Genomic DNA, 16886 nt, shown 5'->3' with positions numbered 1-16886 from the left:
TGCCATAGTGGCAACACACCAATATTTCTCCCATATGTTCATTTAAATCTTATATTTTGTGCTGTTTGCAAAGGCTGAGGAGCATTCATTGGCATCTCACCAGCGTCCCCCTGAGAACAGCAGACGGAGGCACAGGAGTCTCTTCTCCCTCTTCCTCTGAACTAAGAGGAAATATAAGAATAACTGGGAGAAAATGACTCTTAGGGGCAACGGAAAGAATGAAATGGCATTGCTGGGTGGAAAAAATAAAAAAAGTAATGGGCAGGAATGAAATCTTGCAGCTTTTCATTTACAAAATCAGGACCTAAATATCACAGAATTGCCTTTAAAAAATAATAATTAAAAAATAAATTTAAAAAGGCAATAAAGATGGGCATGGCTCAGCTATCCTGCTTGACCAAAAGCAACAGAGGCCTCAACATCAGGCTTGTCAGGCACCACCACATCAATGCAGGCAAAAGGCAGGCAGCCCTTCCATCAAGAAAAGCGCTGTTTCACATCATCACCCTTTCTGATGGTACTCCATGTTAAACTTAACAACAAATAAGTTTAATTTAAAAATCTGGAGAGCCTGAGCGATGGATACAGAGAACTAAGAGATGAAGAGAAAGGGAAAGAGAAAAAGGAAAAAGGAAAAAAACCACACAAGCTTATCAATACTATTTTGTTGAAATACACGAACAGTGTTCAGCCTTTACTGTCCTCTTCTCCACATTCTTCAAAGATTTCCAGCTAGGGAGATGCTCTAGAATGAACCCTCTGAAAGGCAATACATACAGAGTGCTAACTATGGTAGGCTTTTCTTGTCTCCAGTGGATCAAGAACATTGGGTGCACGGCAAAGAAGTTAAACACTGTCCCTGTTTTTTTCCCCATTATACAGAACACCGATCAGGAAATGGTGTCTATTTTGTTCTATTACTTCAGAGCCAGCTGTAGAATTCTTACTTGCCAAATGTAGTGAAAATAGTATAGAAGTCGATGGCAACAACTGAACTGAAAGTTCAGTGCTGCAGCTTTAATTTAAATCGGAGCTACAATAGGATTCTGAACGTTTTGCTTCTTCAATGTATTTGTTAGTGAAAATGTACCAAATGCAACAAATAAAAAAACCATGAAGGCGTTTCCAAAGAATCTTGCTTTATACATAGAACAAGACAGATACATCACATACAAAAACAGCACTTAAGAGAATATCTGCAACTTATGTTTCATCATGTGCGACTCGTTTTCAAAATGCAGGTGAAAACAATTTTTATGCTCTTCAGTAAGACTATATTTAGACCATCAGCACATATACTAACTGTTGTGGGGAAAAAAAAAAAAAGGCAGGAAATTAGTTATTGAACTGAATGCATGTCTGAAAGCACTTCTTTTTATTTTAAATGTGTATTTGGTAATTTTTGTATGGCAGACTGTATCACTTTCATCATAACAGCATCCTTTCCCCAATACAAGGAAACAAACGCACTTCATTTCTTGAACAGTTCCTGCAGAATTTCACACGTTCCGCTGTAGCAAAACAAATAAATAAACAAATACAATTACAAAAAACAACTTTCACAGACAATTTGGGTCCGTCTTGCAAACATCGGCTTCCTAAACGTTGTTCCATCAGCCCCTAGGAAGTGCAGAAAGTACCCTTTAGACTCAGGGGGGAGCTGCAGGATTTTCTCCCCGAGCACAGTATGGCTTGTAGCCAAAGGAGTAATTTAGCATAGGTTTTGGCCAAGCAGGAAAGCGTTCCATTTCTTCTGCCATTCATTTAGACCCACAAGGAAACTGAGACAGGAAGCCAGACTTCCAGATAATAGGAGTGTTCCTAATGATGTACGCTGGCTTGTGACTCAGAACAGTTCCTCTATGCTTGCCCTTGCTGCACCATCCATTTCTATATGATTTCCCCACTGCAGAGGGGGAATGACAACAATAAACATTTTAGATCAATCTCATTTTGCAACCAATTGAAAGTGACCAATGATTTTAAAACATCGCAACACAAAAACCAGTTACAATGGAGGCAAGAGGCAACCAGTATAATGTAATTTTCTTTTTTTTTTTTTTTTTTTTTTAAAAAAAGATACCTACATTTAATTTTTTCTCAAGTACAAATTCTGACCTCACTGAAGCACAAGAACAGAGAGCTGCTGGAGACAGTCCAGAGGAGAGCCACGAAGTTGATCAGAGGGCTGGAGCACCTCCCCTATGAAGACAGGCTGAGGGAGCTGGGCTTGTTCAGCATGGAGAAAAGAAAGCTGTGGGGTGACCTCATTGCAGCCTTTCAGTACCTAAAGGGAGCCTACAAACAGGAGGGGAATCAACTCTTTGAAAGGGTTGATAACTGCAGGATAAGGGGAAAGGGTCTGAAGTTGAGGGAGGGAAGATTCAGGTTGGATGTCAGGGGGAAGTCTTTAACAGAGAGAGGTGTGAGGTGCTGGAACAGCTGCCCAGAGAGGCTGTAGATGCCCCGTCCATCCGTGGAGGTGTTCAAGGCCAGGTTGGATGGGGCCCTGGGCAGCCTGGGCAGGTATTAAGTGAGGAGGTTGGTGGCCCTGCATGTAGCAGGGGGTTGGAGCTTCATGATCCTTGAGGTCCCTTCCAACCCTGGCCATTCTGTGATTCTGGGAAGTGAATGTCACTATGCCACTCATCTCACTAGAAGTAACAAGAGATCCTAAAAGCAACTGCAGTCTAGATGAAGAATTCCACTTAAATGTTGCAGCATATAAACATAATGCATTTCATTTCCTCGCATAAAAGCGTCAGGAAACACAAATCGGATTAAAAACAATTAGGAGAGTTTGTAAAAAGAGAAAAACACTCTTTGCCTGCTGCGGATCCCCATCTTGGGCAGGGTTTCCTACTGTGCAGTGCACACAGCCCAGGCCAGTTACACATCCTTGGTGCAGACTCTTCCACAACCCATTTACAGGACCTGCTGGACTGCGTGGCAAGAAACAAGGCAGTGTTACCCTGGGCATGAAGACCCAAGCTAAGTTACTTTCCCTGGACAAATCTTATACAAATAAAAAGTCTAACAGACTTTCACACATGCCATCTGGATTTGTAAGCCATGGTATTTTAACAGGTGAAAGAGCTACTGAACAGTCCACAGCAGTGTGAAAAAGTAAAAATGTAAGACCTGCATGAGAAGAATTCCTCTATATTTATCTGAATAACATGTCGGAACAGCCCACCGCTAGGAATTCTGATATGCCTATCATTGTTTTAATTTGAAGTTATTACTGCCTTTGAAGCAGCTGAATAGAGAGAGCAGTTTGATCTCCGGTCAGCTGCAGAGGGCTCAGCACAGGATAATCTTTTTGTTCAACACCTCAGTTTTTACCTGCTTGCCTGTCTCCTCCCGGTAGATAACCCACACTGCATTCTGCGATGTGTGCCTATTCTGCATAGCTAACCTGGACCACAAGTACCTGGGACTTTTCAGCACAGGTGGAGAAAAAAAAACAAACAGGAAGGGAAACTAAATTCAAAATTGATAGTGAAGAATAGAGGAAGAAAAGGTGCAGTGCATGCTTGGCCATGCTCTGGAGGAGCCACGCATTCTGCACTCTACCAGTGCAGGAGCAAGTCAGTACCTCTCTGACATCCTGCAATGCCTCCTCCCTTGCAGCAGTTGGCAGGGTTTATCTTGGTGCTAGAACAGCCATAAAGAACTAAAAGGAATCAGAACTGATTAGCACATAAGAGTGGAGATGCTAATTTGTTTCCTTAGCACATGCAAGTAGATTCAATATCTTATCTAGATCTTTGCTCATTTCAGTGACACATCGCCTGCTCACTGGTAAGAGAGGAAAGGATTTCTCCACTGGAATGACTGAGGACATATTAGGTCAACAAAGCCAAGCCAGAGGACATGAGCACTAACCAAAGATAAAGTTATTTATTTTTATTTTTCTACAATATTCTGCATTTAGAGGTTAATGCTTATGGTAATTTCTGATTTCCTTAGTGCCTTTAGTTTGAGCTTGTCATACTTAGGTAAAGCACAGAAAAGACTTACAATCAACAGGTCTTTGACTACCTGTAGCATCATCAGGTCTAGAATGACTAGATGAACGCATTAGCAAAAGCACAGTGTATGCTGTGAAATTCCATAACCAAATATAAATAAGCATAATGGGTTGTTTTTCTCTCTCTAAAAAGAAAAAATAATTTTGTCTAAGTTGAAAAAGAAAAATCATCAGAACTTTAGCTGATTCCATGCGTTGTTGACTTAAATCACCAAAGAACAGCTTGCATTTCTCCCTGGAGAATTTCAGTTTTCAGCTCCCTCACAATTTGAATACATCTATAAACATCTTTCTGATCAAAGAGGCGTCTCCATACTTGGCTCTCTTTCAGAAAACAAAAGGAAACCTATGTTATTTTTCTTTACCCAAGCTTCACTTCTGCAGACATAGCAAGCATGATCCACCAGCGCTACAAACTCACATTAAATTCAGTTTCTCCCAAGATAAAGGTGCTATCAATGAAAACAGGTCTCAATTGGGTTTCTGTGTTTTCATCCATATTCCACGGGTCAAAAGGTTTCATCCTCAAGAACGCAGATAAAAGACTGAAAAAAGAAACAGAACTCGACATTTTCTCTTCCCTGCCGCTCTCACTGCTATTCAGGGAGCAAGAGGTCTTTGTTCATGAAACAGTCCAGTTTCAGAACCTTTTCATGATGAGCTAAGAGTTTTCTCCTTCCTTCCTCTGCTAAATAACTCCAGAAAATTTTGTCACTAAAGCCAAACAAAGAACTTTCTTCAAACAAGCATCCTCAGACAGCTCTAGTACCATATGCCACCTGCATTTCCCACTCAGGATGTGAAGGAAGTTCAAAACACTGAAGAACCAGTCTTAGAAAGAAGACAGATGTTTGGAAACATGAAAGTAATGAATTGTGTAGTTAAATATGAGATTTGCATTGAGTTAGGTTATGCCATAATAATACACTCTGATAATATGCTGCAATCTAACGCTTTTGCTATCCATTCAAACTATAAGTATCTTTGGGGGAAAAAAAATACATATATATGCTTTTCTGCTGTTATTTTACCATTTAGTTAATTCTTCTACTTATTAAATAAAAGAAGAAATTAGCACATCCGTTTCTTCATTTGTTCCTCCTGGTTTCCCAAGTTTCCCCTTCCAGCAAGCCACCGAGATAGGCTGGGAGAAGAAGCGTTCTGAAGTCATGGTTTTACAAACTGCTGAGGAGAATTTCAGTGCTTGTCAAAAATTAGCTGACGGTACATACTCTGGTTGCTGTTTTTACAAACTATACTGAGACCCATTTCAAATGCCTTCAGAATTTTGTAACAAATAAAGGTCACAATGTAAGATTTCATGGTACTCTTATGCTAGCAATGACAACAGCAGAAACTGGTGCAAAAACCCATCCTCAATGTGAAAGGAATGTGAGCGCATGAATACAAGCAAGCCGTGGCCCAAGCACATGGGAGTAAGTTAGTCAGCTCTGCACCTTACTACTTATTTACCTATAAAAATTATCTCTGAAGGTTTCCACCGAGTTCAACAGCCTTCAGATCAGGCTTAAGACACAGATTAACCCCATGTTTCCCAGTGCAGCAAAATAGATGAATAAATAAATAAATAAATAAAAACATATAAAGGCACCCACCCACAGAACCTGTATACGCAACTTTCAAGATCTTTTAATAGATAATTTTACAGGTATATGTATGCTTTAGTGATAATCCCTTAGGTAATCAGTTGAGCATGTGCATGCATGCACCTAAAGGCAAGGATGTAAGTGCTGCACTTACATGTAGAACTTTAAAGGAAAGAATCTATACACGTTAGATAAACTTAGCTTTCTTTCCGTGCTTGCCTAACTTCGTCTTCATGAAATATTCTGTGCCTTCGCAGTCATACTAAGGCTTGAAATTCGTTCGCTTCCCAAAAGATCCAAATTTCATTTATCTTCAAGGCATATCTACAAGACCCGAGTTTGTGAAATACCATTTAGGAAAGGCTTAGGAACAAAGGAACTGCAGCACTGGATCACATCCAAGGTCCTGTCTGACAGCAGTCACTACCAGCTGCTTCGGAAAGGAACAAGAATCTGTGGGGGGAACGAGGATAATCTTGCCATACACTTGAGTTCATCTCGATTTCCAGACACTAAAGACTGGCTTCAACTCTGAAGCCTGAGGTATAATGCGCACTTACAAAGTTATCGCTATCAGTTATCAAAGCTTTGGATTCTCCTGCTGTCTATGTAAATGTCAAATCCAGTATCTGAATACTGCCTCAGTAGCATCCTATAACAGACTTCAACCTAAAAAAAAGTTAGAAAAAAAGTTGGGAAAAAAAAATTTCCCCAGTCTCAGTTCTGAATTTAACAAAGTTAGATTTTAATTCTTCTTGTACAATTCCTTAAATTGCACATTGATCATGTCCCTTCTTCATAATTCTCCATTTTTTAAGTTGAACTTCTTTTTAACCCATTTTCATCCAACAGTTTTTTCCAGTAACTGATCCTTCACTGCATAAAACACCAGCATGAACCTGATTCTTTAGCTATTTTAAATTCTTATTATTTTTTGTCTGGGAGTACGTTGGCTGGTTTGTTTTGTTTTAATAATTCATTTCCATGTATGAAAGTTGAATCCATATTGGTTTTCAGAGCCTAATGCTATTACAGCAACATTAATAACAACACGTAATATTAATATAACATTAATAACAACAGAATAAAAGGTTCCAGAATTTAGTTCTGAATCGATAGTCTTGTACAACAGCGTGGTTAAAAGCTGCTAAGTCTTTGTCTATGATGACAAAAGTGTTGGCAGATGCATAAAGATTCCAGTACTAAAACGAAGATCTAAAACTAGACGATGGGTAATATGGCTCCATAATGACACTGGCAACTTTGAACTGAAACATGCTTTTGGTAAAAAAAGGGGTTAAGCAGATGGCCTGAGCACAAAATACCTACTTTATCAATGGACCTCTACCTGCACACACCTTTACAAGGGATGAAATAGACACTTTTAAGTATGAAAAGACCCATCTGCAAATAAAACTGTGGTAAGAGGACAACCATAAGAGAAATGTTGAATAAGGGGAAAAGCGAGTTCAAGTAAAAAATGAAGATGTATGCAGATTTGTTATAAGGACATTTTAGCAGATGGAGAAGTTGGGCAGTTCATCATCACGTTCTCACACCCGCAGAGTTGTTCTAAAACTGCTCTCCCCAAAAGCAAATATAATTGGCTGAGCAATAAACTGTTTAAATGAATCTTTTTACAATGTAAAAACCATTGAATATTATTTTCGTTACATCAGAGTTCATCATCTGGAAATAGAGAGAAGCTCTGTAACTTGACCACTATTTCCAGAATCACTGTGCCCTTTCCAAAGTCCTTTCTTCACAGTGGAAACTGGAGAAATGTTGAAGGTCTTCAGTGGAACAATACATGTGACAGTAGGATTGCAGCTAACAAGCATCTGCTACAATGTCAGACACCAATAAAATGGGCTTACTTTTGTTTGATAGCAATTAGTGTTATTACTAGGAATACATTTAACTACTGCTACCAGTATGAGTATAATATAACACATATGCACAGCTCTTTTGATACATTCAGCCACTGCACTTCTAAGATGAGATATTTGAACTGCACTATAGAGATTACAGTACCCAAGGAACACCAAGTGGCTGAAGCAGCACTGGTACCTTTCAAATGCAGCCATCTATCCCTACCACTCCATTTCTGCAGGAAAATGACAGAAAATCACCTGAACAGGTTATTTCTAGATTCAAATCTCACTGCACAGAAAATAATTTTTGCACTCAATATCTTTCCATTTCTGTGTTCTGATATGAGTGATTTCAGTGAGTTCCAATGCTTCTATTCCTTACTGCGCTGCTAAACATCTGATATTTTGTCAGTGGCATGTAAGAATACTACCCCAGAAACCCCCCAACATTTGACCCCTAAGGAGATGTGCCACTAGACAGAGAGGGGCATTCCTAACAAAGCTAGAATTTACATAACATTTAAGCAAAGTTATAATTTAAGTGCTTCACATAACAGATATTGGTGCTAAGAATGTTCATACATTTTAAGTGACTAAGACTATACCTCAGACCAGGCATATTGTTCTGTCATTGTCTGTAATTGTGAAAATGAATTTTAAAAACCTTCAAATAATTTCCCAGTCAATTATTTCTCTTACTGAAAACCACAGCATGAAAGCTGGCTCCATACACAGTATGCATCCCATTATGCATCACATTCCACATATCTCTAGACAGAAATAAAAAAAAACAAGAAGGAGCTATTTTAGAAAAAAAGAAATGATTTGGGGAATTTGGGGCTTCTTGCCTATCTCTGTTTTTAAACATTGAAAGAGAAACCACAGACTTACATTCTGGAGTGTTATTGCTCTGTAAGAGCTACCTGTGCTCAAATATTCTCAAAGGTGACACTCACTGGTTCATAATCACTCTGAATTTTCACATGTAAACCACTACACAGGCAATTGGCATTAAGAACTGCCTCTGAAGTAGCCTGCTAGAGCAACCACCCGTTCCACGGGTTGTGCACCTGCTCAGGGTTGCACCATACAACCACGGCCTTCACCTTCACGCTCCCCAGCTCAGTCCCTTCTGATGTATTATTATTTTTACGAGCTTTAAATTTCAAGTACTTCCAGTCCTTGTATTGCTTGGGAAGGAAAATCTTCACATCAGATCTTGGTACTTAGGTTTATGAGTCAAACAGAGACAGAAGGTTCAGGTATGTGTTCCACACAGGTGGATATATCAGAATTTAACACGCAGTGTTTAACAGATCACTGGCAATCTGCTAAGTACGCTTCCAGTTTTAGGCATCTGGCAACACTTGGTCTACCCATTCTTCTCCCTTCTAGTTATGGACATAGCTGTTCATCACATTTAAAGGAAATAATCACCTGCAAGCTAGATAAGAATAAGTTAAGGGTACATGAAGAAGAGAATTCTACTGGACAGGCAGCACAGGAGAAAGCAAGGAAGCACATTCAGTGAAGGGGAATCCAAAAGCAAGGAAATTTGTCATAGGAACAGTGAAAGAGGTTGAAAAAAGTGTAAGATAAGCAGCAGATATGAAGAGTGAACATCCATTAAAACGCATCAATAAATCAACAGTTGGCACTTTCCTAGCAAAGAAAAATGTCGTAGGAAGAGACAACTCAAAATGCAAAGGTTTTTCTAGTCACGCTTCCAATGGCTGTAACTCTGAAAGGATGTAGTAGGGAGGAAGACAGAGGCTGTCTGTGATCACAGATGAGAAAAATAGACTGTACTACAGTAACACACAGCCCTGCCAGAGGAGATGCAATACTGGACCTGTTGCTGACCAACAAGTGCACTGATTGATGAAATCAGGACTGAAGGCTGCCTGAGCTGTAGTGATTACGCAGTGGTGGAGTTCACACTCCTGACAAAAAAGAAAATCTCAGTGTTAAACTTCAGGAAAGCCAATTCCCAGCTTTTCAGAGTGTTAGTCAACAAATCCCTGCGGGAAACCATCCTCAAGGACAAGGCAACAAGCAGAGCTTGCAGATCTTTAAGGAAGCTTTCCTTGGGGCACAAGATCTCTCCATCTCCAAGTGGAGGAAGTCAGGAAAGGAAGGCAAGAGCAAGACAGATATTGCTGAACTGGGACCTGCTGGTCAAACTGGAAAGCAAGAAGAAAATGCACAGGCAGTGAAAGCCCAACTGCAACTGGACTTGGCAAAGGGCACAAAGAAGTACGAGAAAGGCTTTTATAGGTTCATCAGTCATAAAAGGAGAGACCAAGAAGGTGTAACCCCACTTCAGATGACCATTACATGCAAGCTAGTAACAATGGACAAGGAGAAAGCTGAGGTCCTCAACTCTTTTTGCTCACTCTTCATTGAAAACTGCTCTTCACACATCCCCCAAGAGGATAGTTTGGAAGGCAGAGACTGGTGGAGCAATGGCCCTCCTGCTGTAAACGAAGACCAGATTTGCAACTATCTAAGGAACCTGAAGAACTGTAAGTCTATGAGTTCCAGACGAGATGCATTCCAGAGTCCTGAGGGAAATGGCTGATGTAGTCACCAAGGCGCTTTTGGTGATATGTGAAAAAGTCGTGACAGTGAGGTGAACCCCCTAGTCACCAGAAAAAAGGCAACGTTGCATCCATTTGCAAGAAGGATAGAAAGGATGGCCCAGGGAGCTACTGACCTGTTAGTGTCACTTCTGTGCTGGGCAAAATCTTGGAACAGATACTCCTGGAAGCAACGTTAAGGCTAATGAAAGACTCAGAGGTGATAATAGATAATCAGTATGGCTCCACCATGGGCAAATCTTACCCAACCAACCTAGTGACCTTCTACGATGGCCTAACTGCATCAGAATCACTAATGTCATCTATCTGGACCTCACTGAGGCTTTTGATACAGCCCCTCAAAACATTCTTCTCGCCAAATTGGAAAGATATGGATTGGATGGATGGATGGATTTACCTGTGGACAAGGAATTAGCTGCAAGATCATACCTAGAGAGTGGTGTTCGGTGGTTCAATGTTCAGACTGACATCTACATCATGAGTGGTCTCCCTCAGGTACCACTACTGAGACCAGTGCTCTGTAATATCTTCATCAATGACATCGACAATGAGATTAAAGGCGCACCTACACCATGTTTGCAGATGACACCAAGCTGTGTGGGGCAGTCAATATACCTGAGGGACGGGATGCTGTCCAGAGACCTAGAAAGGCTCGAGCAGTGGGCTCAAGTGATTCTCATGAGGTTCAACAAATTCAAATGCAAGGTCTTGAACATGAGTTGTGGTGACCTCAACAACCAATGCAAGACAAAAGGATTGATAACAGCCCTGTCAAAGAGGACATTAGGGTATCAGTGGATGGTAGTTGAACACGAGCCAGCAATGCTGCCATCACAGCCCAGAAAACCAACCATATCCTGGGCTGCAGCAAAAGAAGCATGGCCAGCAGGTCAAGAGAAGTGATCCTACCCCTCTACTCTGCACTGATGAGGTCACACCCAGAGTACTGCATCCAGATGCAGAATCCTCAGTGGCAGAGAGATATGGACCTGCTGTTCTGCCTGGAGAAGTGAAAGGTCTGAGGAGACCCCACTGTACCCTTACAGTATCTAAAGGGGGGCTACAAGAAATAAGGGGACTCTAGCAGGGTCTGTTGTGAAAGGATAGGGGGAAACAATTTCAAACCAAAGAAGGGGAGATTTAGATTGGATATAAGGAAGAAGATTGTTACAATAAGGACGGTGAAGCACTAGATCAGGTTGCCAGGAGAAATGATGGAAGCCCCATCTCTGGAAACATACAAACTCAAGCAGGAGGGGCTCTGAGCGACATATCTAGATGTAGGCCCATCTTTCCAAAAGCTCTGAAAGCCCAAAGCTTACATTTGCTCTGGTGTACACTTACTTATCTTTACTTCAGTTAAAAGAAAAAAGTTAAAAATAAAAAATTTTAAAAAAAATTAATGCTGTGTAACGACATTTTTCAGCATTCTATAAACCTACTCTTTATGAATCTACAGCTAGACTATAAAAATCTACCCGAGTTTAAGGATAAACGCACATTATCTAAACAAAGAACAGAGATTTCTCCCCTTGTTTAGTTAATTCACTGTTATAAAATTTAGAGTACTGTAATGCATCCAGGAAAAAAAAAAAAAAAAAAAAAAAAAAGTCTGTTTTCCTCCTCAAAGTCATCTGTGCCTGCAAGAGCCAGAAGTTGACTCTTCCATTTTTACATCCTTTCTGTCAATACTGCACGCTACAGATGCGACCATTTCTCTCCAAAAAGAAGTGAATGGAATTATGTCATAAGCCTATCAACTCTGTTTTCCAGAGGGGCAATAAGAATGACATAAGGCAGACATCCAGGTGTGGCGAGTGTTTTCTGAGCTTGCCTGGGGGACCTGATTCCAGGCTCAATTAGGTTTGTCAATTAGGCTTGTTCTGCAGTGGTGTAATACCACTCCTTGCAGGTCACTTGTTTGACACTCAGGAAATATATTCAGAAACAGATCCCTATGGGAAGCAGCCTGGACATGAAATTGAGCTTTGGGTATGGAAGGATACTCACAAAGTTAGCAAGTCAAACATATGTGTTTACTATAGTTTTCCCAGAGTTTCACTACTGAAACAATCTTTTCAGTGAAGCGGAGAACTTCATGTTCACACAAATCTTTCAAAGATATTGAGATACCACATTAAAGAGCATCACAAAGAAAGTAATGGTGTAGAACTCAGCAAATGAAATATGTCTTAAAACCTAGCTTTTTCAGTAGTCTGATTTACTCTTTAAGTGAATTCACAGCAGGATGGAGGCCGTTTGGGACAGACCATTTTAAAAAGCCTGTTTCTGTTTCAGCAGCCTACACTGTGTGTTTGCCACATGAACAGCCACAATTCTGTCAGTTTGGCAGCTGACATTAGAGGTTCAATCTCTATATTAGTATGAACTGCTCAAGATATCATTCTGAATTTATGGCATGAGTGAAAAAAAAAAAAAGATGAAAGATACCTACTAAATAAATGATGCAGCAGATTCAAGTGTATAACAAGAGGTTTCAAGGAATTTTGCATTACCAGGTTGCATATTAGCACACTTACAGCTGAAAACATGCATCTCAATATTAAAACACCATCCAAATTACCTACTGTAAGAACATAACAGCTTTCAGTTATACTTTTCTTGGGAAGTTTCCTCAATGCAGAACAATTTCTAGTGCGAAGACAACCAAGGCCCACAACAGGGAAAACCAACAGATTAAGGAATTCACCTCTGAGACTATTCCTCAAACCTTTGTAGTTTCTTTCAAAGCAAAATATCTCCAAGAAGAAATGTTAAAGGAGTAACAAACCTTGGCGATGCAGGTATACACCAAAGCTAAACCTCGTTTCCTAATTTCTCACAAGTCAACAAAAGTATTTTCATTGGATGATCACACCAGAATATCACTCAGCCATTCTCTGTTGTTTTCTTCTTCTTTTTTAAAGAAGCAAAACAAAAGCACTCTAAAAACTTTAATACCAACTAAGAGCAGGCTATCCATAAGTAATACAGGATGGGAAACCCTCTTCCTGCTCATCTTACTCTGTACATTTCTCAATCAATATTCTTAATACATTATAGGCTGTGGTAAAGGCAGAAAAAGTAAAATCTCAGGAATGCAGAGATAAATATAGGAGAAGCTTGACAGTGCCCATTTAAATCTAACTAAACATTTTAATTTTTGGAGTTGTACTTGCTGTACGTATACATATATATATGATCTATATTGCTAGATTCTTTTAAGCCTGACATTGAGATGAGCATGGCATTCCCAGTTTCACATCTTCCAGCAAATTAGATCTGGGAAGATAAACTAAGAATGCCTTACATTTCAACTTCACAATGGTAAACACTAAGGGCAACATCCTGCAGAGAGACACAAGGAAATATCTGAGACATCAGAAGCACTGAAACCACATTACATCACATCCCGCTGTTAGAGAATGCCAGGAGACTTGTTAGAAGGAGAAGTAGCATGACCCAAAATTCATCCCTGGGTTAAAGGACTGCAGAAAAACACACAGGAAGCCACACAGCTCATCAAGTTAATCTCCTCAGTGTCAACAGCTTCCTTACCTCCGCTCCTCCTATGCAGCACCACAACAGCACTCCCCCAGGCACCTCTTCCTCAGCCCCTTGCTCCCAGGGCTCTCAAGGTGCTGGCTTCACTGCTGACACTCAAGCGTGGGTTTATTGCAAAACAGCTGCTATTTTTTTTGTTGCTTTTTTTTTTTTTTTTCTAATGCAGCTGAGAACATCAGTTCCAGAAAAAAATTCTTAACCCTACTGTGCATCCATCAGACTCCTGTTATCTAAGGATTTCAGTTTTCATCAAGCTGGAAACAGCTAGATAATGTACTTGTAAGCCTCTATAGTATTCTGCATTACACTCTGCTTCTGGGGATTTAACTTGCAGAAAGCAGTATGATTGTAGGCAGGCCAGCCAAAATGAGCCCTTTTCCACTAAGTGTTAAAATGCACACCGAATACTGAAAAACAATTACAAAACATACTTATAAATAACGTGTTAGAGACTGCCACTTTCCATTTCTGGTAGGTTTCTCCAGCTCTTCCACAAAAGGAAAAAACAGAGAAAAGAGGAGCCTAACAAAAGAAGCCTGATCCAAGAGAGTTGGGACTAAATCTATGAGTAATGACCTATATGGAATTATAGTTGATTTAGACCTGAGGCCTTTTGTGCTGTGCTTGATGCTGCAAAATCATGAACATTGACTTGTGTGGCTCGAGGAATAAGAACTAAGCAGCAAATGCCACAGAGTGGAGAAAATTAGAATGCAATTAACTTCTAAAATAAAGGCAAGTCTGACTTGCATCAGCGTATTTGGGGGCCTAAGTTGTGGCTGGTTTCAAAGGAACAATTTTCAAAGGTCAAATTATGGTAGGTTAGATTATTCCAGCAGGTCTGTAAAATCTGTATGGGACTCTTTGGAGTTTTCAAATCACTTAGTAAAATCTTTACTGAGTTTGGGTGTTTCTCCCCTGGTGCCAAGTTGCTGAACTTCACTTCTAGCTGAGGCCTCGCTATTGTCAGCATGAACAGTTCAAAAAGAACAACGTAAGTGACTTCTGGCAGCCCAGCATCCATCCCAGGGGGTCAGATCAGACCTGGCTGAGCCAAGGAATGCTCCTAACCGAGGCTGAGCAGGAGAAGTCTTTGGAAACACTCTTGGAGAATCGGTTTCATCGATAAACTTTCTCATCTTTATTAAAACGATAGGTCCGTGGCACAAATGTAACGTGCAGCACTAAGTGATGTACATTTTCATCTCTGAAGAACAACCATATCCTAAATATATAAATATATATATATATATATATATATGGATGGGCTGTTCATTAAATATAGAACCTCACAGCAATTGCTTTTAAGACCAATGGGAATGGTATCCAGCTAACACCTGGTGAACCCAGGTGTCTCTCATTGTGGTAATATTCAAACACATCATGAAGCAGCAGCAAGCACCTTCCATGAAATACTTCAACGGGCCAAACTTCCCAAACACGTGCCTTTTTCTCTAAGCAAAACAGTGATGGCAGGGAATTGGCAACACTAATTGTGCTCCACAGATTTTTACCATCATCCTTCTCTCATGCATAAGCATAAAATGCTGTCACATATTGCAATTTCTAATTACTTCCACTGTGCAGCAAGAAGTATGGAAAAAAAAACACCCTTGCAGGAAGAACAAATACACTTCTTGTTAAATAAAATGATGCCTACGAATCTTCCTGGAAGAACCAGGGACCAAGAGAAAAAAAAAAAAGAAAGAGATCCCAGCTTAATTATAACCAGCTACGCTTGTTTGCGAGCACTAATTGGAAGAAAACAACGTTTTGTTTGCAGTCGCTTCTACTTCTTTTGAACTGGGGCATTCCTCAGCTGCAGGCACGGAAGACCTAACAATTCACACTTTCGGAACGAACTATTTTTGCGATTAGGAAAACACAACGTCTGCATAGTTGGCATATACGTTCACCACATTCTCCTCAAGAAATGAAACAAAACCACACTGACACGGCGCACGCAACCTTTGGCTGAACCAGTCTTCAGCATACAAAGTAACTAATTAATGCAAAGGAGATCGCTGGAAAACTTCGGCGCTTATTTAACGATGGAGCTGGGGACGACCACCGCGTTTCGAGAAAACGTATCGACGAGAGACAAAAGCGAAGCGGTTCTTCAGGTCAGCAAGAAGAACCAACCACCGTACCTGGCAGAAAGGAAGCTGACGTCTTAAACCAGCACACGTTCATCACAGGACTCCCCGGCGGCGCACGGATGCTCCTTCGCTCTCCCACCGGTGCGCACGGACGGGGCTACGCGCCCCGCCCGACCCCGATGTCAGTATTCATCACCGGAACGGCCGGCGCCCAGAACCCGCCCCGTGCCCGCCCCCACGAGCAGAGAGCCGGGCCGGGACAGACAGGTTGCTGTGCAGGAGAGCGAGAAGGGGCCGCTCCGGGGGTGGCAACGGGCGGAGCGGTCCGTCGCCCTTTGGGTGCCCAGCCGCTCTCGGTGCGGTGCGGAGAGCCTCCGTGCCCCACCAAGCGCCCCGCGCAACTTCCGCGGTGCCCGGCCGGCAACGCGGGTCCTGGCCTGCCCGCTCCCCCGGGGAGGAGCAGGTGAGGCCCCTCGGCGGGCGGAGGAGTGAAGCCGGGACAAAGTCACCATCTGGGGAGGGGGTGGGGAGAAGCGCCGGGCGGGGAAGTCACTTACCGGCTTTGCAGGGATCCTTATAATCTATCGCCTCGGCTTTATCCTCTTCGGTGAAATCGTAAGTGTAGTCATAATCGAGGGCAGAGCAGGAGGACGGCTTCCAACAGACAGCCCAGGCGGCCAGCCACAGCGCCAGCCGCCAGCAGAGCATTTTCATCCTCCCTCGGGCGGAGAGGCAGTGCGCGGAGCGCGGCGGAGTTAGGCGGGCGGCACCGCCGGGTTGAGAAAGGAGGATAAGGGATGGAGGAACCGCAAGTTTGGAGTTGGCTGGGGCTCCGTTTGTTTGTTTCCTTCAGCACCTAGAGCCGCCGCTCCCTAGGTAGCCCCAAGGCAGCATGAGCTCCGCCGCCCCTCCTACCCGCACCCCGCCGGGCGTGTGGGTGGCTGGGCGCGGGGGTGGGCTCAGGCCGAGAGGTGCCGGTTCTCGGGGCGTCCCTCAGCCTTCGGCGCAGCCCGGGCAAACTTTCCGCCCCGGCGGCGGTCGCTGCCCGCGCCCCGCTCCGCACCCGGTCCGCGCCCCGCCGCGCCGCCGCCCCCGGTCCCGCTGTTGCC

The 16886-nt window shown here is 42.2% G+C and overlaps 1 protein-coding gene across 2 annotated transcripts in view; it reads right to left on the bottom strand.

Moving 5' to 3' along the window:
- The window catches only part of TLL1 (tolloid like 1), a 132752-nt gene extending 116098 nt beyond the window's left edge, over positions 1–16654 (bottom strand). Inside the window, exon 1 of one of the 2 annotated variants that reach the window (XM_042871945.1) lies at positions 16335–16654. In XM_042871945.1, coding sequence (XP_042727879.1) covers positions 16335–16491 — 157 coding nt within the window. In that variant the 5' untranslated portion in view covers positions 16492–16654. Of the gene's footprint in view, positions 1–15828; positions 15934–16334 lie in introns of those variants that run through there. The other variant, XM_042871946.1, reaches the window with a different exon arrangement.
- Positions 16655–16886: the final 232 nt, after the last annotated feature.

Source organism: Lagopus leucura, unplaced genomic scaffold (assembly GCF_019238085.1).
Source record: "Lagopus leucura isolate 7727_CA_CO unplaced genomic scaffold, USGS_WTPT01 Super-Scaffold_100004, whole genome shotgun sequence".
In the NCBI taxonomy this organism is placed as follows: Eukaryota; Metazoa; Chordata; class Aves; order Galliformes; family Phasianidae; genus Lagopus; species Lagopus leucura.
The sequence above is the reverse complement of the archived record's forward strand: the minus strand, read 5'-3'. Positions and strand labels throughout refer to the sequence as shown.